Genomic DNA, 21,351 nt, shown 5'->3' on the forward strand with positions numbered 1-21,351 from the left:
CTTCATGTTTTTCTTGATTTAATACACATTCAGTTATAACTTTGTTTGATCTGTTGTATCAGGCAAAACGAGCTATCCTCATTTCCGTGTAAAAATGTATACTGTAAATTTACATGATCAGATGGTAGAGCTATAGAGGATAATGTATCTGATAATATTATGTTCTTGCACTGATATCCGCGTCTGTAGTACAGTCCTATAGATGAACAATGCCGCTTTTTCTTTTAAAGTGGACTGGGACAACAAAGCTTGGAGATGGAAAATGGGACCTTCAGGACAATTCTGTTAATAACAATTAATATTATCAACAAGAATTCATCCACAAGTCAGAGGACGAGCTATGCCAAGTCTATAAGTAGCTGTTGTATCAACCTAATGTTCTTAACTGCGATCAAGGTAAGCTCGAATTTAAAATAAAGTTATTTTCAATTTTCATAGTTCTTTTTTCTGTTTATTCAAAATAACTTATCTAGGTTTTGTGAAACTGTATTGTGTTTCTTCTTTGCCTTCAAAGTATTGAGTGTTTAGTTTGTGGAGGACTTCATTCTAGAAGAAAATCTGCTGCAGAATAAGAATCAAGGAACTCAGTTTGACAACAGAGTCAATTCAGTCCTGCAGGATCTTCTTTTGAGAGTTTTTTTTTTCTTGAAGCTCACATGGATGTAACAGTATATTTCTCTAGCCTAACAAATTACTGCGCATCAAGATTATGCAGAACTATAATTGCAAAATTTGTAGTTTCTTACTCTGTAAATTTGAATTGGTACGGTTGTCCCGAGTTACTGTCTAGATGGTTTTGGATGATATTATTTTTCACTTATTGTCTACTCATACATTTCTTAAGGTGCCTTATTTTCCTTGGAGTAATCACCAATAGGCATGCTTTTTTTTTTTTGCGGGTACATCTTGGTTCCGTGTCATTTATCTTAACTTTGATTGAAGTGGAAATGCTCAGATGTGGACAAGGTTTTGACTAGCTGAAAATAGTTAGCATATGCTCCATGAACAAGATCACTCTTGCGGTTGTTCCTCAATACTAGTAGACAACACCAACTAATTACGAGGTTCCATGCTTATGCACGGCTTATTATTTCTTGGCTACCTAGGCTCAGTATGATGTACATTATGCTATAGTTGTTGATGTATGGCTTATGAACTAGAAGTTGTATGACTCATTTCACCAGATCTGCACATATTGCTATCCTTTTATATGGCATGTCATACTAGGATCTACTTAATTTTGATATGCAATGAACCAAAATTTGATGCATGATATGTTTGATATCCTCAATAAATAGGGTATTACTACTTCACCAATACTAATGTTGTTTGTCCAGTCTGATGCATTACTTAGTATGGCTGAGCACTACAATATTTTTCCATTATTTGCACCATCTAAATTTTAAAATATATCTTGTGGCACTTTATTTATGTAAAATTCTATTATTCCATAGTAACAATTGCCGGGCGCGGCAACGCGCGCCATCAGAGATCTAGTTAGTCCCTGAAATCAATCCAGATGGGTGAGATCAAGAGCTCCCTGGTTGCAGCCGCTACTCCTCTTCCGTACTGCCAGGGCCGCTGCTCCTTTCCTGTGCTTTCTGATGCATTGATGCGTTGCAGCCGCTGCTCTAATCCCAGGCAAATGGCAACAAAATCTACCGCTCTGCTCTTTTCAGGCGTGATGAAGGACTCGGAGCGGAGGTAGTTCACACCACGTCATGGCTTCCTTGGCAATCGCCACCGCTGCCGCCGGATACCATCTCGCCGCCCACCTCGCTCGTACCAGCCACCGTACCTGCTCACTCGCCGCGCTCCTAGTCCGCCGTCAGAGAGAGCGAGATCCATGGGAGTCGCCGGCGCAGGTGGAAGATCGAGAGGGGCGGCGACGCTGAGATAAGACGGGGTTTGGGCCTTTGGGGTGAGTGAGTCGTGGGAGGGTTTGAGATCAAAGAGCCGATCCACGTGATTCCATCAAATCGGAGGTACGAGCAGGTTCCGCATATGGAGGGAATATGCCATTCTCTATAACGAGGGGTTCTCGTTCCTCGACTGAACCAAACGCGAGAATAGCCTATGGGGGCGGGACGGACCCATTATGTTCCAGCTGATGACTCGAACCAAACACACCCTAAAGCTACAGACATGCATGATGTACGCAAGGAAAATCAAAATCATGTCATGCATGATACCATACTCTAGGCTAACCATCAACATATCTAATGTTAGTCTAGAATATAACATTTTCTTTCTTCAAAGCCCAGTAACCCACGGTGTACCTTTTACACTCAATGATCAAACTACGAAATTATTTTTTTCTCTTGCACTTGGATGGTCCAAAACCGAATGCATGAGGTGACAGACTCACGCTCTGCGGTGTAGGCTACACGACAAGGCAGAGGTGGCCACTCCAATGAGAGTACTGCCTATGCCGATGGTTACAGAGGAAACAGCGGCAGCAGCGGCTACAATGGCTATGATGGTGACCAAGGTGGCGGGTGTGACCATGGAAACTTAAACCGCTAGAGTTCGGCACCTCCATTGATAGCTACGGTCGTTGTGGCAACTCTGGCGCATACCTGGGCTATGGATTTGTCGGTTAGTTGATTCTCGGAAAGTAGTCCAACCAACTAAACTGAAGCTGGAGAAAAAGTACCAGTCGTACAAAGAACCAAAGGAGCCAATTTGAATTTATATATATATACCCTGCAAAAAAGAATTTATATATATTTATATTTACATATATATATGTGTGTGTGTGTGTGTGTGTGTGTGTGTATATATATATATAATCTTTTAGCTGACCCTTCCATCTCTCAAAGTTATAGCTTCAGTTTGATTATCAAATATCAGTTACTATGGGGTATGGAAATAAATGTTGCACTTGCTTGTGTGGACTATAAAAGTCTTGTCAAGAGTAGTCTTGTCAAGGGGAGCATGTCCCCAATTTGGAATACTAAATATTTGTGATGATATAGATCTAAGATAATTCAATCTCTTGGATTTGTGAATTCTTGATAATAAATGAGTGGCCAAACTGTTTGATAATTTAATTATGCTATGGCCAGCAAGAATGGAAACTTTATAGTCTGATGATAGTCATTGCTGATGATCAAATTCTTAATCAGAATTGTGCCCTTTTTGTCTGATCAGGCAAGTGTGCTGTGTGGCTATGTCATTTGTGTAGTCAGAAGAGTTGGAGAACCAAGGAGGCTTTGGTACAATGGCACCTTTGACTTGTCATACCTTTGACTTATGATGTGATACCAGTTTATAAACTCATTTCTCCTTATAGTCTTAAGGGTCTGTCTTCACTTTCTACTTTTCCCTGATCAAGAATTTTTTTTGGATGCTGGTTTGTGCTTTACACAATCATCCTTTCAGTAATCTGTATTAACTTTGGTCACAACCTTAATGCAGTAAAAGCTGGTTCTGTACACAAGTTTATCTCCCTTGCAAAGGAAACATACATCTAAAGTTATGTTGTCTTTTTGTTAAATGTAATTTCTTCATCTGTTTTTATGTAGGTAACTAAGAAAGACTCGAGCAACACTTTAGGTGCACAGACACATGACAGCACATAACTTGCTGAACCTGAATTGTTGAACAAGGTATTGCACTCACAATCCGTGATTTGAATGGATTTATGGAACAGGGTTTAAAATTATATTACCTGCATTATAAGAGTATTATCCAACAACAAAAAAAGGGCAGCCCGGTGCACGTAGCTCCCGCTTGTGTAGGGTCCGGGGAAGGGTCCGACCACTTTTGGTCTTTTCTATGCAGCCTTTCCCTGCATTTCTGCAAGGCAACGGCTGCAAGGCAACGGCTTTACCGCTGTGCCAAGGCTCCCCTTCAAGAGTATTATCGAACAATACAGAGTAAAATTATATGTGGACAAGTTGAGGATACTGCATCATGGAAGAGCTTGGCGGCCGATTCAACACCAGTTGTGCATAGGTTACAATTGCAGGATGGGAAGCACAAGAGTGGATACGATTGGATGAGACCTTGAAGAAAAATTATGAGTGAATTCGGCATGATCCTCATGGTTCCCTGCATCAATCCTTGAAGAAGCCATCAGAGAACAAGAGAGGTTGCTTCGCTTCAACTCCAGCTCACTGGTGATTTGAAGGATTTGCCTCTTCTTCGAGCTGTGGTAAGGCCAATGTCGCTGATTGATGAGCTTCAGCCTCCAGGTCGCTAATTTGTTCTGTTACCGTCTGGTTAATTCATCTGTTCTTGTTTGTATTAGTGGTACATTTTCTATGGTTTTGTATGTATTAGTAAATGATTAAGAGATGTGGCATTCAGCCATGTATTCTGGATGCATTGGCACGCTCAACCATGTATATTTCCCTCCAGTTTAAATGTTGTCCTAGTATAACGAGAACAATCGGTATTTCTGATAGTATTACAATTTGTTTTTTCAAGGGAAAACACGTTTGGAGAGACGAAAGGGAGACAATTGTCCAATGCTCATTAAGTAGGTGTGGAGCACGGATGGGAGCAAAACCAATGAGCATGCAAGCCATGTCCAGCGTTTACAGTCCTTTTCAGGGGGAAATGAAGTATATGCATAAAACATGACACCAAAAGAGAACATGTCAAATAATATGCAACAAATTAACCGTACAACACTGGCAATATAGAAGAACTTATGGATATATGGAGTCAATGTGCTATCGCGTGTCGGCAACCAATTATTTTCACTTATTTAGTACTCCTTCCTTTCCAAACTATAAGGTGTATTATTATTTTCAAGAAATCAAACTTTTCTATGTTTGACCAAGTTTTCTATGGAAAAAATATCAACAACTTGGTCAAGCATAGAAGAGTTTGACTTTTTGAAAAAATAATACCTTATATTTGGGAACAGAGGGAGCACTATTCAATGGATTCCTGGACATGAAACTACTCCCTCCGTCTCAAAATAAGTGTCTTGAGCTTAGTACAAATTTGTACTGGAGCTAGTACAAAGTTGAGACACTTATTTTGGGACGGAGGGAGTATTAAGCATTGTGGATTTTAATCCGTTATGTAAAAGCATTGTAGACTCTAATCCATTATGTATGAACCTAGCAGACCAACATTTTTCAGTGATTCCTTCAAGTGGGGTTTCTCGCATACTAGTCCGTATTACATACCATTGTCCCTTGCACATTGTTACTTTTCACAGCGGATCTATGTGGAGACTGTTGATATTTACCTTAATTTCCTTTCCAGTGAATGACAAAGAATTGCGATGCGTCTCAGAAGCCATGGTTTCTTCCATGAGCCTAAAAACTTTCCTGTTCATGTTTGTTTTCATGATGATCATTTTGCCAGATGGATATATCCGGCTGATACCAAGATCTGCTGCCATCCGCCTTACATAGAGCTTTTTTAATAGCAACTACACAAAAAAGAAGGGACAAAAATTTAACATCATCAACACTTAATATCCACATGAAATTTTAGCAACAGCAGACCTCCATATCACGGGGCTCCTTCCCATACTGTTGACGAAGATCTTCTGTGAATTGCATTAAGTTCCATATATCTTGTTCTGCAGCTTTCGCTGCTTCATTGAGCAATTCAACAGGATTTTCAAGATAACTTATGTATTCAGAAGAGAGATGCGGAGAAATGTTAATGTCCAGCTGTGGAAAGAATATAGCAAATCAGATGTACTCCCTCCTAAAGAAATATAAGAGTGTGTAGATCACTAAAGTAGTCATCTAAACGCTCTTATATTTCTTTACAGAGGGAGTAACATTCATGAATACAAGAAGGTAAAAAATCATTTGAATGAAATTAGTCATGATTACATGAAGCTATTTGACACAACAAATGAGATGTTTTAGGTTTACCTGAACATCTTTATAAGGAATGGGTTTAAGACGAAAGTGATCAACCTAAAAGCAGAAAAAAAAATTGTCAAGACTCAAAATAATCACATCAAAAAACACACCATGACATAATTTTTAGAAGGAAATTTGGCTCACAGAATGAGTTAAACATCTTTAAAATAACAATACTGAAATACAAATACATTGCACGCACAATGAGGGCAAAGATGGAAATGCATTGGTTTTCCTCCGATGAATAACTACAAGACATAAAGCTCACCATGATATAGACCCCATGAACGAGACACTAATAAACATTATGCGATGTATATGCGCCACAAGAAACCACAAGGAAATATATAACCATGTGACGACTACCGCATCGTAACACAGCACCAGGTGAACAGCTGTCTTATAGCCCAGGAGATTAACACAAGGGTGGTGAACAAAAGAAGAACACACACGCAGGAATTTATCTGGTGCTCGGCTGATGCCTTTTAGCCAGAGCGTTTTCCTCTCATCACATACTAACCAACCTGGTTACATGGCTTTATATAACTCACGCGCACGCACACACATGGTCAAGCACACAACTGCTTGATCCACTTTTCTCTCAGGCTAGCTACACACGCACACGTCCGGCACTTGCACGGCTTCTCCTCAACGGCAACGACTCGGCCAAACAAACTGTATGCATGCAGCCTCACACCAACACAGCCTGACCACACTAATACATGTGCACGTAGGTCACATCTCTCCACATGCACTAGTCCCTTGGTCACCTAATACACACGTACATGACTAAGTCTAACTAAAGCAAAGTCACGCCCGCTCATCTCCTAGCTTTCCGATCCACTCGCATGCACTCGCTCTATCTCTGTGCTGCTGATTCAGCTGCTACACCATGTTGCCGAGCATGCAACTAACCATAACTTAGTAACACTGATGCAACTCTACATGGCTATGACACCATACAACAAATTAAACATGATCTAATCCTATATGCTTAACACCAATAACAAGATCAATTCCAACATGAACTAGCGGTTTAGCACCACCAATGCAAATACATAAATACATATATGGGAAGTAGAATAATAGCTTGTATTATGAACAGCCTTTACATAACCGGATATGGCTTATAAAATGTGCCAAGACTTGGACCGTGAATGGTGCAAAGAAATGGTTCAGTTTTTGTGTTGGTTATCTAAGAGGATATAAAAATAAACTGATTGCCAAATCCACTAGGCAGCATGGAACAACGATGATCATAGAAGGAGTAAGTCCACTTTACTCCATGGAACTATCAATGAGGGGTACTTGACACCTAACTATTTTCCATCTCGCTTAACCCCACTTCCAACACCAGTTCACTCTACCGACTATAATGGTTTTCTAAAGGTAGTAGCGCCCACGAACACAAAGTGCCTTTGGGGCCACCACAGGCAGCCTCACTGTCCTAACCAGAGAGGGGGTCCGAGAACAAGGGGATAGATGCATGCTTGGATTTACCTTTCTAGTTGGAGAATGGGCACTAAATTCTATGGCCCATCAGCAAATAGCATGTTGATGTAGTATCAGATGCTTGGATCAACGTGAGCATGAGGGCACTAAATTCTATGGCCCATCAGCAAAGAGCATGTTGATGAAGTATCAGATGCTTGGATTAAAACGTGAGCATGAGAACACATGCTCGACAAAAAAATAAGCGGCGACATATAACAGATTTTGCGAGGGAGATATGGGAGTTGGAGAGGACGAAAGCATGATGCAGCTGACACATATGCAAAACCAGGTTCAGTGGCTGCTACAAGGGCATAAACACCTTAGAAATCATCGTAAAAGGTGAAGTGATGCAGTTTTAAAAGTTGAGGTGGTTAGGTGAGACACAAAATGGACTAAATGGTAAAACACTCCTTATGAATAGTTTGAGGGACTAAACTGGACTTTTTCTGTAACAGAACAAGTAGGTAGCTTTTGTGATAGTGGAAAGCAATATATCATATATCATACTCCCTCCGTCCCAAAATAAGTGTCTTAACCTTAGTACAACGTTGTACTAAAGTTGAGACACTTATTTTGGGAAGGAGGGAGTATATAACTAAACAGATGATCCCCACTAACTTATTTATCTCAACATGCAAGCATGCCACCTCAACATGCAACCATGTATGGGAAAAGGCGCACCTCAAAATCCAACCATGCATGGAATTTAATGTTATATTGTGCTAGTATGGTACTTATATTCAATAAATATTTTATAACTATACAATAATCAAGTACAATAAATCATATATTTTTCAGCTTTAGTTCTAATATTCATGCTTTCTACAACCAAATCTCATTCAAGTATATTGCAACTAATTCCTGCAGCAACGCGGGGGTATCATCTAGTATTAATTAAAATGGGAGGCACACCTCTCAGAACTTGCGGTTGACTAAAATGACGATACCTTGGACAAGCTATCAAAAAGCATATCAAAGAACAGATCGATGCCAACATTTGCAACGTCTCCAGATTGTTGCTCACCAAACATGCTTCCAAATCCCCTAATACCCATATCCTTCTCTGCGACATGGAAACCTTGACCGAGATCAGAATGCTCTTCAATAGCTCCAAGTCTATCCTGCAGATGGAAACATTAAGTTTGCAGATGAAGATATGAAAAGATCTATTAGATTGCAGGGAAAACACATTGTTTAAAGTTAGCTATATTTTGGGTCAATGAAGTTGGAATTTATTGTCTGTCCTAAACAGAACATTGCCTTGTAATGTTCAAGGTAAGATGATCTCCTGGCCTTCCAAAGGAAGGTTTTGAAAAAAACTTACTGTTTTATGTGGGACCTCTTGTTGAAAAAGCATAATGGATGTGTAAAGAGTTTCTTTCTCCCCAAAAGCCCAATCTGTGTAGTGGAGGAATTGTAGCTTTCAGTAGTTGAGGATGAATTGAAGCTGGATTGTCATGTTGATGCTACATGCATCACCAACGGCGATCTTCGGCAACGAGGAGCAAATGAGATTCTAGCTGGACAGATGGATTAATGGGCAATCAACCATGGAACTCGCTGTTATCCTTGGTCACGGACTCGAATCGGCCGAGAGCACGAGCAGTGGTGTGCTTAAAAACAACTAAACCTGGGCTTTGGTACCATGCTAGAGGAGCAACGTAGATGTATTGCCTAGCCCAAGGGGGAAATATATAATACAATCGACTTGGGGTACGGAAGGAAATCAAGACTAATATGAGTACATAAAGAGACATATACCGATACTAATGCTAACAAAAAAAAAAACTGATCTGTGGGGAAGAAGAGCATGTGTTGCACATGAGAGAGAGAAACCTAGCCTCTGATACCAGATTGTAATGCAAAGCCCATGGGGCAAATATATAGAACAAAAGACTTGAGGTAAAAGAAATGAAATATAGACTAATACGACTACGTAGAGAGACCTGGACATATACTATTACTCCTTAACACTCACAACTATGGTTCTATGGCAGTTGGCAGATACACGCGCGCGCGCGCACACACACACACACAGTTTGGGGGATGACAGAGCGAGGATCTACCTCAAGGCCTATGGGTACACGACATCACAAACGAGCTTGGTGTCCAAGGGAATCATGGGGTACCCTAACCTAGCTGCCATAGTCAATCAAATATGATTATCTAAAGAGCTGGAGGATCATTTGTTTTGGCACTGGACAGTGGACATCTTCTGGCGAGTACTCTGAAAAATCTGTTTACTTGGCATTCTTCTTGGAAAGGTCGATTTCGATCTTTACTTCTTTCTTGGATGCTTGTGTTAGGAAATATGCAACTTGTATTTCCAGGTGGCCATATCATCTGAGATGGTTTGGGCATATTCAGCGCAGGCCTCCAGAAGCGCCAGTGCATGCCAACCGGCTAACGTGCGCCGATAATGTCAAGAGAGGTCGGGGTAGACCGAACTTGACCTGGGAGGAGTCCGTAAAGAGGGATCTGAAGGACTGGAGTATCGACAGAGAACTAGCCATGGACAGGGGTGCGTGGAAGCTTTGCTATCCATGTGCTAGAACCATGAGTTGGTTGCGAGATCTTATGGGTTTCACCTCTAGCCTACCCCAACTTGTTTGGGACTAAAGGCTTTGTTGTTGTTGTTGTTGTTATTGTATTTCCAGGTGGCCATAGGCCAGTATATATACACGTACAGATGTGGTATAATATGCAGAAGACCCCTTATAGAAAGGGAGAAATACAAAGGGGAACACGGCTAAATGTATATAAATCTAACAGCCTGAAGGAACTCCTGCTTCTATCATCACTTTCAAATTGATGTTCAGCATTACTCTGTGAAAGAGTAGAATGAGAAAGCTATTGAATCTTAAACCTATTGAGCCGCTGCAATGGTGCCAAAATTGGGAGTATTGGACCTGTAGACGACAAGCTCAATTTATGGCTTGAAACAGCTGCAGAGCATACGCCCATCATCCTGACTCTAGCGGATTCCACTTCTGCACTACTTGTGCATCTTTAACGGGGCTTTGGTTGAGGTGATATTGATCGAGGCAGAGCAGTGAGAAGTTGGTTGGAACTAAAGAGCTTTGGAGATTGTCGTTGCAAGCCAGACCACCAGATACCTCTACAACTTCTGCAGTTTTAGTGTGCCGTTCTTCTCATACAAAATGACAGCGTTTAGATGTGTGTTCGACAAGAAAAAGCAATGGAACAAACAGTGCATGTGATTAAGCTTGGGACATGTAGGCAAGAACATATCCGCTGCACCAGCCCAGTCTGTGAACCAGGTGCACCAATAGCTTTTGGACCACTAGATGAAAAAAGCAACGGATCAGATTTTGGTCAAAAGTTGGACCACATCATATTTGCAGAAGCAACCTTGTAGTTTCAACCCGCACTTCACATCCCACTCTTCCATCAATAAATCTGTGCGTTTAATTTTTTTTAGCCCAAACACAACAATGGTCATATATTTTGAAGCAAATGTCTGGTTTCGATTCCATCTTGACTGGCAACTTTGTCTTGATGAGATCTTTGAAACAAGATCAGTGTTGAATATGTTTTTGAAATTCTATTTCTTATATTTTTGTAACATAATTTAAGCATATGTACGTGGGATCGATGTATGGAGGGAGAGGCAAAGTTACAGAACTTATAAAATAAATCTAAGTTTTAATATAAAAAATATGTGTTATGGTTAAGTTTGAAAAAAAAAGACAATTTTGAAAAATATATTCAACATTGATCTTGTTTCAAACATCTCTTCAAAAGAAAAATGGTGGTCAGATTAAAATCAAATTCAGACGTATGGCTCAACATATATGAACATATTTATGTTTGGAGAAAGAAATGACATTGATTCAATTATAGGAAAGGAGAGTGAAGCAGGGGTTGATTTTAGCATAGTATGAGGTCCTTTTTGCAAATGTTTGATCAGTCCATCTTGCAGCCTACTCCCAACCCTCAGTTCCATGTCCAACAGGCAACAGCTCAAAAGCCATTGGTGCAGCCGGTGCATCAGTTGGGCTGGTGCACTGGGTACGTTCTCCATGCAGGCACCAAAGAAAGTACTTGATAGGCTGCAATAGGGCTAAGCAGGATGAGCATAGACAATATAGAGTTCTGTACCACCCGGGGATGTTACAATCGCCGGCACTACCCCGAGATCCACGGCGAGGCACGGGGAAGAGAGTTGGTCTAGAAATCTAACGAAACTTCTCGCCACCACTAAAAAGGGTCGTTTGTGTTGAAGTGTAACTCCGCCTATGTTGTCTCAACATAGCCGGTCCAGGTAAAGGAGGAGGGTTGTGATAGGTTTGGCGAGCCAACGTAAAAACTCACCACTCTTATTATGGAGATAAAACCCAAAAGATTTTCGTTGGGGCGTAACCCTCTCAGCGACGCGCCACATCGGAACCCGGATGTGGTTGCAAACCCGTCACCCCCCTGGTGGCGCGCCGTATCTTGATCCGGATACGGTGGCAAGTGAGCGAGGATCGGGTCGTCGCATCCTTAGTGGCGCGCTACATCGGTGCCCGGATGTAGTGGAAAATGAACAAGGGTCTTCGCATTTGAATCGACGAGTGCGAAGGGTAAGGAAGCTAGCCGAGCCTAGGAGGATTCGCTTAGGTAGCTGGAACGTAGGGTCTCTGACAGGGAAGCTTCGGGAGCTAGTTGATGCAGCGATGAGGAGAGGTGTTGATATCCTTTGCGTCCAAGAAACCAAATGGAGGGGACAGAAGGCGAAGGAGGTGGAGGATACCGGCTTCAAGTTGTGGTACACGGGGACGGCTGCAACAGAAATGGCGTAGGCATCTTGATCAACACGAGCCTCAAGTATGGAGTGGTAGACGTCAAGAAACGTGGGGACCGGATTATCCTGGTCAAGCTGGTAGTTGGGGACTTAACTTAGTTCTCAATGTTATCAGCGCGTATGCCCCGCAAGTAGGCCACAATGAGAACACCAAGAGGGAGTTCTAGGAAGGCCTGGAAGACATGTTAGGAGTGTACCGATTGGCGAGAAGCTCTTCATAAGAGGAGACCTCAATGGCCACGTGGGTACATCTAACACAGGTTTTGAAGGGGCACATGGGGGCTTTGGCTATGGCATCAAGAATCAAGGAGAAGATGTCTTAAGATTTGCTCTAGCCTACGACATGATTGTGGCGTTCAAGGAGAGGGACATTAAGGAGGGCCCTTGGGAGGAAGGAGGGGATGCGGACAATGTGTGGATGAAGATGGCGACTTGCATTTGTAAGGTGGCCTCAGAGGAGTTTGGAGTGTCCAAGGGAAGGAGAAGCGAAGATAAGGATACCTGGTGGTGGAATGTGATGTCCAGAAGGCGATAAAAGAGAAGAAAGATTGCTTCAGACGCCTATACCTGAATAGGAGTGCAGACAACATAGAGAAGTACAAGATGGCGAAGGCCGCAAAGCGAAGCAAGGGGTCGGGCATATGAGGACCTCTACCAACGGTTAGGCACGAAGGAAGGCGAAAGGGGCATCTATAAGATGGCCAAGATCCAAGAGAGGAAGACGAGGGATATTGGCCAAGTCAAATGCATCAAGGACGGAGCAGACCAACTCTTGGTGAAGGACGAGGAGATTAAGCATAGATGGCGGGAGTACTTCGACAAGCTGTTCAATGGGGAGAATGAGAGTTCTACCATTGAACTGGGTGACTCCTTTGATGAGACCAGCATGCGTTTTGTGCGGCGAATCCAAGAGTCTGGGGTCAAGGAAGCTTTAAAAAGGATGAAAGGAGGCAAGGCGATGGGCCCTGATTGTATCCCCATTGAGGTGTGGAAAGGCCTCGGGGACATAGCAATAGTATGGCTAACCAAGCTTTTCAACCTCATTTTTCGGGCAAACAAGATGCCAGAAGAATGGAGATGGAGTATATTAGTACCCCACACTCTTGAGTGCTGCTTCTAGAACCACCAAGAGAAGGTGACCCCACTTATCAGAAAATTGCTTAGACAATGAACTAATACTCATGCAAAGTTCAGTAAGGGCTGGAGAACATTATATTATGCCTTAAAGCTGCAGGAAAGAAAGGAGAAGCTGGAGATGGTGGTTAGAACATTTTATGTTGATGTTTGAATATGCTTTCAGCATCAGGTACATTGAATGCTATGAGCATAAATATATTAGACAAAAACAAAAAATTATAAAGCACTCTTGCAGCAGCTCACCATGGCAATTCTGGAAAGCAAAGACTTGTCAGTGTAGAAGAGGTATGTGAAACCCTCTCTGCCTGATCTTCCTACTCTTCCTCGCAACTGCGGTTGAAAAGAAAAGCAGCGAACTTGAGGTCCAGACCTCAGATTTCATACAACAATTTTTTTGCCAAAAAAAAGGCAAAGTAAAACACTGAGAACTAAAACCACCTGATACAGCTGCGCGAGCCCAAATAGTTCTGCATACTGGACAATCATTGTGTTGGCATTTGGAATATCTATTCCACTTTCAATGATATGTGTGCATACAAGAATCTTTATTTCCCCACAAGAAAACTTTTCCATAGCAAGTTGTATATTCTTTGACACTTTCTGTGGGAAAAACATATAGCAATAAGATTGGTCATTGAAGCCAAAGCACCATTCATCTATGCAACAAGAACATAAATAAGTATCGAAGTTCTAACATCAAATGTGTTAAAGAGCTATATTATGTTCCATGTATAGCCTCTATATTTTCCCCATTGTATGAGGGGTTTCCTGCATATTTACCACTTATACATGTATATATACCAGCGAATGGCCCCCAGTAAATATAAGTTGCATATTTCCTAACTAGATAGCCTAAACTTCATTAGTAGAAACTTGCACTTTGGCCTTTAACACAAAGCAGTGCACACAAATGTAGATAGTATTCAAGATATTATGTTGTAAATGCAGAATTCTTGCATTCTGAATCAGCTTAGCCGACTAACCTTTCCATGAGCAATAGCCATTGGTACATCTGGAAGAGAGTCCTTGAGAAATTGCAATACATCGTCTATGGCTGTTTGAATAAGAAATGAAACATGTTTACTGCATAGATACTTTAGAAGACCAAAGTGCATTGCTATGCCAACTAGTTTAAATAAATGCGCCTCATCTCAGATTAGATCCGGTGCATCATGAGTTCATAACATATTAAAAAAGGGCAACCGTATTATGTGGACATGAGTCTACTGTATCAAGGAGCAGCAGCATGGGAGATCATGAGAGAGAATAGCAACAGAGACGGTGACAAATGAATTGGATTATTGAAGAGTCCAACCGTATTTGAAAAGGTCTACCAGCCCCAGTCATATTAGGAGAGGTCAAAAACCTGAGCATGCTTTATATAAGGACATCATGTATCTGCTTTTGAGTCAAGCAAGAACAATCAAACTATTCTCTCCAGTTCATCTCTCATCTCAAGTTCTCAACTGGTGTCTACCAAGCACCTGCAGACATGTAATGCGGCTATCTTCAGCATGTTACGCTGTTTTGGGTCTTCAAGGTTCAGACACATATGCATAACTATAACCATGGGCTAACTGGTTGAACTAAACATGTTGAAGAAGTGTTTGATAAAGCCATAAAGACCAGTTGACACTAGTGAACCGAACATACAAGGAACCAAGTATAAAAGAAATTCTAAATGCCAGTTGACCACACCAATTTTGTGCCAAAGCTTTTATCCCATATTCTTGCTTATTGCATATTTTCCATAGGAAGCTTGACCAGGTCACTTACAGAAGTGGTCATGTATCTTCTTGGAAGCATTTTGGGTTCGATAGTTGCTCTCTCTAACTTTTTTGGTGTCTTGATGCCAAAGGGGGAGATGTGAGTATAGGCTTTTGGGGTCTCCTTGTTTCGGGGGGAGAGGGTTTGTTAGTATGCTGTGTTTTGTTAGTTACAAGACTTGATTCTTATTTGCAAGATCATGTGTAATCTTCTTGCGTGTCTTGTAAACTATACTATTGTGTTATGTGAGACATGCAATGCTACTCTTTTATGCGTTTATCCTATCATCAATGTAATTCAAATGTGTTGCTTGTGTTGTTTCTCAAGTGGGATTTTGTTAACTTTCTTGTACACACAATGCACTCCTTTGGAATGTGTCATAGATTTGATGTATCCACAGTACCTAATGAATGTGCATTTGCATTCTAGAAGCAAATTTCAAATAATGCACACAAATAGGGAGGAGCTCAAATTGTATGACAAGTACCTAAATCTGCACATTTTCATCATATTTATGCTATATATACTCAATGGTGTTGTCATCAATGACCAAAAAGAAGGAGATTTGTCAGATACACCTATTGGGTTTGGGTGATTTATGACAAAACCATTAGAGAGGACTAACGATTTTAGTCAACAAATGACCTCTACCTATAACTTTTTGTCTACCACAAGCTTGTACTCCCTCCGTTCCTAAATATTTATCTTTCTAGTGATTTCAAATGGACTATCACATACGGATGTATATAGACATATTTAGAGTGTAGATTCACTCATTTTGCTCCGTATGTAGTCACTTGTTGAAACCTCCAGAAAGACAAATATTTAGGAACGGAGGGAGTAGATTGTAATTTCTAGGTTTTTGGTGAATCCAAGATTCACGTTCAGTATAGGACAACCATTCTATCGAGAGGGGCACAATTGAACTCCAAGAAAAGATCCTAGACCAAAGTTCTTATAAAATCCAACCAGCCAACTCAAATTTCTAGTATCTCTAAGCCCCACTACCACCGAAGATTTTCTTTCAGTACTACCAGGCCACTTAAGAGTTACTCCTCTATAGAGATAACCCATCCAGGAGCCAGAACTACCACACCTTTTTTGTCTCGGTATTGCCGAGCCAATTCTGATTCAGACATTCTCTGTTAGCTCTGGCACCTCCGGCCGTAACTTCCAAGCCCTCTCGGTTTGCTTCTCTATGTGGTCACAATATAGGTCCTGGACCTCGGTGAAAGTTTTGTCTGGTACCTCTGAGATGTGACTTTGGCTTTTCTGCACAATAATTCCCATTTGAGGGTTGCTTTGTCTACTGCGGTACTACCGAGCAAACAGTTTCACCCAATACTTCTGAGCCAGTTTTATTCTCGCAGAAAAGATCCACCTTTTACTGTTCGGAACCACAGCTCTATTTTCTGCCAGTACTTCCAACTACTGTGTTTTATGTCAAATATTTAAACGTGCTCAGAAGTTCCGAAGATTTTCGTCTACTACTTACGGCTAGTTATCTTTTCAAGATAACGGGCAGATTTTAAATTCTCTCTATTTATAGAACCCCATACCCCTCCATGGCAGCAAGGAAGCAACCACCCCACTCCTCACTCCATCCAACTGCCACAAGAGATAGAGAGAGCTCCAAGGCAATAAAGAAGACGAGAAGACAAGTGTTGGGTGATTTCAAGAACACTTCTTGATTCTTGAGGCCAAAACCTACTCCCTTTCTTGAACCCTGCACCTCAATTTCATATCATTTTCACCACAATCATATCCTATGTGAGAGATCCTATGGGTTCATGACAGATACTTTGATTGAAGATCTTCTGAGTAAGTACTACCAAGTGACTTTGCTTTGCTTGTTACTCTTGGAGGATATGCACCTCCTAAACGGTTAGGAGTCACTTGAGAGTCCTTGTCATCAATGTGTGAAGAACTCAAGAGTTTTTTAGGGCAAGGAGATCACCTACTTTGTGAAGGTCCCCAAGTGATCCTAGAACCTTTAGTGAGGCTTCTTGGAAGCCATGGTGGATTTGGTTGTGCTTGGTGGGCCCTTGGTGGGTGACACAACCGAAGATCCCCGAATGATCCTAGAACCATTTGGTTCGAAGCCTCCGTTAACGTGGGGTAGGAGAGTGTCAACTATCCGTACCACGGGAAAAACATCGTTGAGCCCCTTGTGTTTGCATCCTCTCAATCACCATTTACTTTCTTGCAAGGTACTCTATTCCACTGCCATACTCTTTAACTCGTTTGCTTCTTTAGTCACAAGGATCAACTAGAATATTAGTTGCTCTAAGCACCGCCAGCTTGGTTAAAATTAGTAGTGATTTTCGGAGAACTATTCACCCCCTCTATTCCTTGGCCCTTGATCTTAACAACTGGACGTCAAGGCCCACGGTGCGAGACATTGGAGTATATGGACCTCCATAGCCGGTTCAATGGAAACAGCATGGGGGAGAGCGGAACCCCCTATCACAGCCCCTTGCTGTGCCGCACCAGCAGCCCCGATTCTCCAATCAAAAACACCTGTGTGCTGACCGTGGAAAGGATGATGGAAACCAACTCGCGGAAGCAAGGTCCAAACCCTGCCCGACAAAGCACCTAAAGAGCAGTGCCTAGGATATGGAGCCGAACGCGCGTCTGGTCCAATTGGAGCACCACACGAGGCCCCTTAAGCCAGTGAAGGTAGCATGTTGTTAGAGTGCGTAATGGGCCTAATGGGCCTGGGCTGGCGGTATAGCCCGTTAGTCTTAGGGTTAATTAGAGATAAGGGTCGCTTGCTTAGGGGTCAAGTAAGCCTTGCTTGGGAGTCAAGTAAACATCTCTATATAAAGAGAGGAGATGTATATCAATCTAATCAAGCAAGAATTAAGAAGGAAATCCCTTCCCTCTTGCCCGGCCGTGGGCAAAAAGGCCCCCGGCCGGCCCTCTCGCGCCCTCCTTCTAGCAGCGCCATAACAATTTGGTATCCGCTAGCTTCGGTTCGATCATGTCTTCACCGCCGCCAAGCCCGTCTCTTCCGCTGCCGGTCACCTCGTCGCCCCGCTCCTGCCCGCGCCGGGATCCTCCGTCGCGCCCGCCCCTGCCGTCCTCTCCTCACCCCGGAGGAGGTGTCCGGGGTGCTGCGGGACCTAACCCAGGCGGTCCAGGAGATCCACTTGTTCTTGGCCGGGTCCTACGGGCCGCACCCGGCTGCGCCGCCCATCGCCGCCCCCGCGCCGCCATGGCAGCCGCCGCACCAGGCGGCCTTCACCACGCTCGCCGGGCCGCTGCAGCTGCCATCCATCGCCACCACCGCCCAGCCCTGGCTACAGTGGCAGCCGCCGCTCCTGGCGGCCTCCGCCGCACCCGGCGCTCCGCGGCAGCAGCCGCTGCTGCAGCTGCAGCCATCGCCGGTCAGCTCCGCCGCCCAGTATGGGATGCCCTACGACGGGACTGCGACGACCTCGTTCTCATCAGCGCCGCCGCCATCCCAGGGCGTCCACATCCAGCAGATCAAGTCCCCGCCGTCGATGTCACCGCTTCCGTCTTGGATCCCTACCCGCCACGTCTCGGCGGCAGTGAGGCTGCAGGCTGCTGCGCGCAGCCTCCTAGCGCGTCGGCGTGTGCGGGAGATGCGTGGTCTGCAGCTGCCGCTCCTCCAAGTTGCCCTTCGCTGCGCAAAGGACCTTGATCTCGTCCGCTGCGTCAGGGATCTTGGGCATGCGGTTTCCCCCACGGGCGGCGGGCATGTTGTTTTCCCTGCGGGCAGTGACCTCAAAGTCTGTGACATCGGCGGTTGGGGGGGGGGGGGCGCACCCCTCCTCGTCATTCTCCATCGCAAGCCCTCCACTCTTCCCTGTGCGGTGCAGACCAACAGCCGTCCGGCGGGGAGAAGGCAGGGTGTCACCGACAGGAGCGCACCGCGTAGCACCACTGCTTTCCGCCGCCGGCCGCCGCAAGGGCGCCTCTGCTGGTCGCTCTTGCGACACTTCCAGGTGGCCATACACATGCACTCCTTTTTTCCAGGTGGTGTCCATGGGATCCAGGTGGCTGTACACGTGCACGTCCGACGTGCGGATGGTGTCCACTTTTTGTTGAGGGGTCCAAAATAAAGCGTCCCAGTCCATTTCAGGTTGAGAGTAATAAAACAAGCCGAGATGTAAAAGGCTTGTTTTTAGGTGTTAGGTTTGTGTTGCGTCGAGTCATGGTTATAAGTTGGTTAGGCTGCAGCTCGAGGACAAGCTGCATGTCCAGGTGGGGTGTAGTGTTAGAGTACGTAATGGGCCTAATGGGCCTGGGCTGGCGGTATAGCCCATTAGTCTTAGGGTTAATTAGAGATAAGGGTCGCTTGCTTAGGGGTCAAGTAAGCCTTGCTTGGGAGTCAAGTAAACATCTCTATATAAAGAGAGGAGATGTATCAATCTAATCAAGCAAGAATTAAGAAGGAAATCCCTTCCCTCTTGCCTGGCCGTGGGCAAAAGGCCCCTGGCCGGCCCTCTCGCGCCCTCCTTCTAGCGGCGCCATAACACATGTCGTCTGCTGAACCAACATGAAAGTATCATGTATGCGGTGGTTCTTAAGGAACGCACATTGGTTCTCCTTAACCCAGGAAGCCAATCTCGGTGACAAGCTTGCAGCCAAGGTCTTCGCCACCAATTTGGCAAAGAGATGGGTGAGGCCAATGGGGTGGTAGTCCTTCGGAGTAGAGGCATCCGGCCGATCGGGCACAAAGATCAACAAAGCTTCATTCAGACCCTAAAAGCCACGCCCATTAAGTGAATGCAACTTGGTGAAGGCGGCCATGACATTGCCTTTTGATGCGCCCCAACATGTTTGGAGGAACTAGTCGTGAATCCACCAGATTCAAGTGACGCGCCACCTCCTCGGAGGAAGGGGCGTCGAGATCATAAGTCCTCCAAATGGGTTCTCGGAGTCTAGGTCCAGTAAGAACACGCGTTATTCAGCCAAGCCAAGGAGTAGGTTGAATCGATCCAAGGATGTCTTGCCCATGGTGGTGCTCGAAGTTGTGCCCTAGAGCACAACAGGCAGATGGTGGGCCTTCAATGCTAAGCACGAGGCCCAACTCGGTGGATGAGGCATGGGTTGAGTGGAGCTCCCGATTCAGCTCATGGGCCGCAAATGACTACGAGGCACGGTCCGCAACCCACAGCAGGTTGTGGTCAAACAACTTGGTCAGCACTTTGTTGGGGGTGGCTGCCGCCACCAAGTCTTCCTCATGTCCTACAGAAATTGTGTCTCATCCTACCGTGACCGTTCCGATTCAAAGACACCAAAAGGCATGTTGTCCTTCTCTTTGCAAAAAGTGCAACAGTCGCGGCTTCGAATAGTTACGCACGTCAGCTAATGGGAGGGAGGACTAGGATATGGCACCCAGGCCCAAAGGCGTGCGGCCCATGCAACCGCACAAGAGCCCAAGTTGTGTAGAGCTATTCTGATAGGCTTAGTTCAGCCCAGACACAAACCGGACACACAGAGGCCCAATCGGGGTCACCGGAAACCTGCTAGAAGCCAGCGACGGAAGCGCACACGGCCCATCTACAGGCTCACGCAGCCATCAACGCGCCCATGCATTGACGCGGAGGCACACAAGATCAATTGGTCTGATCGTGAGAACCATGTGTTTTGCTTGTTGGCTTCTCGCCTCCTCCCGATTTCTCACAGCTTTTCCTTGCATTGTCGCCCACCTAGCCACTCCGTCGAAGCATCACGGGGCGCCAACGCCGGCGTAGCCCACTCACCTGGATAGCTACAAAAAAACGAATATGGCAAGGCAAGTAAACAATCTTTCTCAAGTGCTTCTATTTATTTTTTAGTTCTTGTTTCCCGAAGGTCCAAACTGGCGGGGGTTTTGAATTTTTTAGAGTGTTACACTTGAAAGAATTTACTAAAACCAGTACATGATGTGCGGTTTCAGTACTACTAGGTGTGAGGAGGAGGTTAGCCTTGATGGCCAGGTGGTACCTCGGAAGGACACCTTTCGGTATTTGGGGTCAATATTGCAGGAGGATGGGGGTATTGATGAAGATGTGAACCATCGAATCAAAGCCGGATGGATGAAGTGGCGCCAAGCTTCTGGCATTCTCTGTGACAAGAGAGTGCCACAAAAGCTAAAAGGCAAGTTCTACAGGACGCGGTTCGACCCGCAATGTTGTATGGCGTGGAGTGTTGGCCGACTAAAAGGCGACATGTTCAACAGTTAGGTGTGGCGGAGATGCGTATGTTGAGATGGATGTGTGGCCACACGAGGAAGGATCGAGTCCGGAATGATGATATACGAGATAGAGTTGGAGTAGCACCAATTGAGGA

General features: G+C 44.2%; 1 protein-coding gene across 7 annotated transcripts in view; it reads right to left on the reverse strand.

The window, feature by feature from the left end:
* LOC119295979 (ATP-dependent DNA helicase At3g02060, chloroplastic-like) overlaps positions 1-21,351 on the reverse strand; it is a 34,498-nt gene that overhangs the window by 6,643 nt on the left and 6,504 nt on the right. For 5 of the 7 annotated variants that reach the window (XM_037574400.1, XM_037574399.1, XM_037574398.1 and 2 more), the window contains exons 7-13: positions 14,265-14,335; positions 13,720-13,881; positions 13,525-13,611; positions 8,285-8,458; positions 5,853-5,897; positions 5,472-5,642; positions 5,210-5,395 (exon numbers count right to left, since the gene is read on the reverse strand). In XM_037574400.1, coding sequence (XP_037430297.1) covers positions 5,210-5,395; positions 5,472-5,642; positions 5,853-5,897; positions 8,285-8,458; positions 13,525-13,611; positions 13,720-13,881; positions 14,265-14,335 — 896 coding nt within the window. Of the gene's footprint in view, positions 1-2,579; positions 2,707-5,209; positions 5,396-5,471; positions 5,643-5,852; positions 5,898-8,284; positions 8,459-13,524; positions 13,612-13,719; positions 13,882-14,264; positions 14,336-21,351 lie in introns of those variants that run through there. The other 2 variants (XM_037574401.1, XM_037574402.1) reach the window with 2 other exon arrangements.

Source organism: Triticum dicoccoides, chromosome 4B, assembly GCF_002162155.2.
Source record: "Triticum dicoccoides isolate Atlit2015 ecotype Zavitan chromosome 4B, WEW_v2.0, whole genome shotgun sequence".
Lineage (NCBI taxonomy): Eukaryota > Viridiplantae > Streptophyta > Magnoliopsida > Poales > Poaceae > Triticum > Triticum dicoccoides.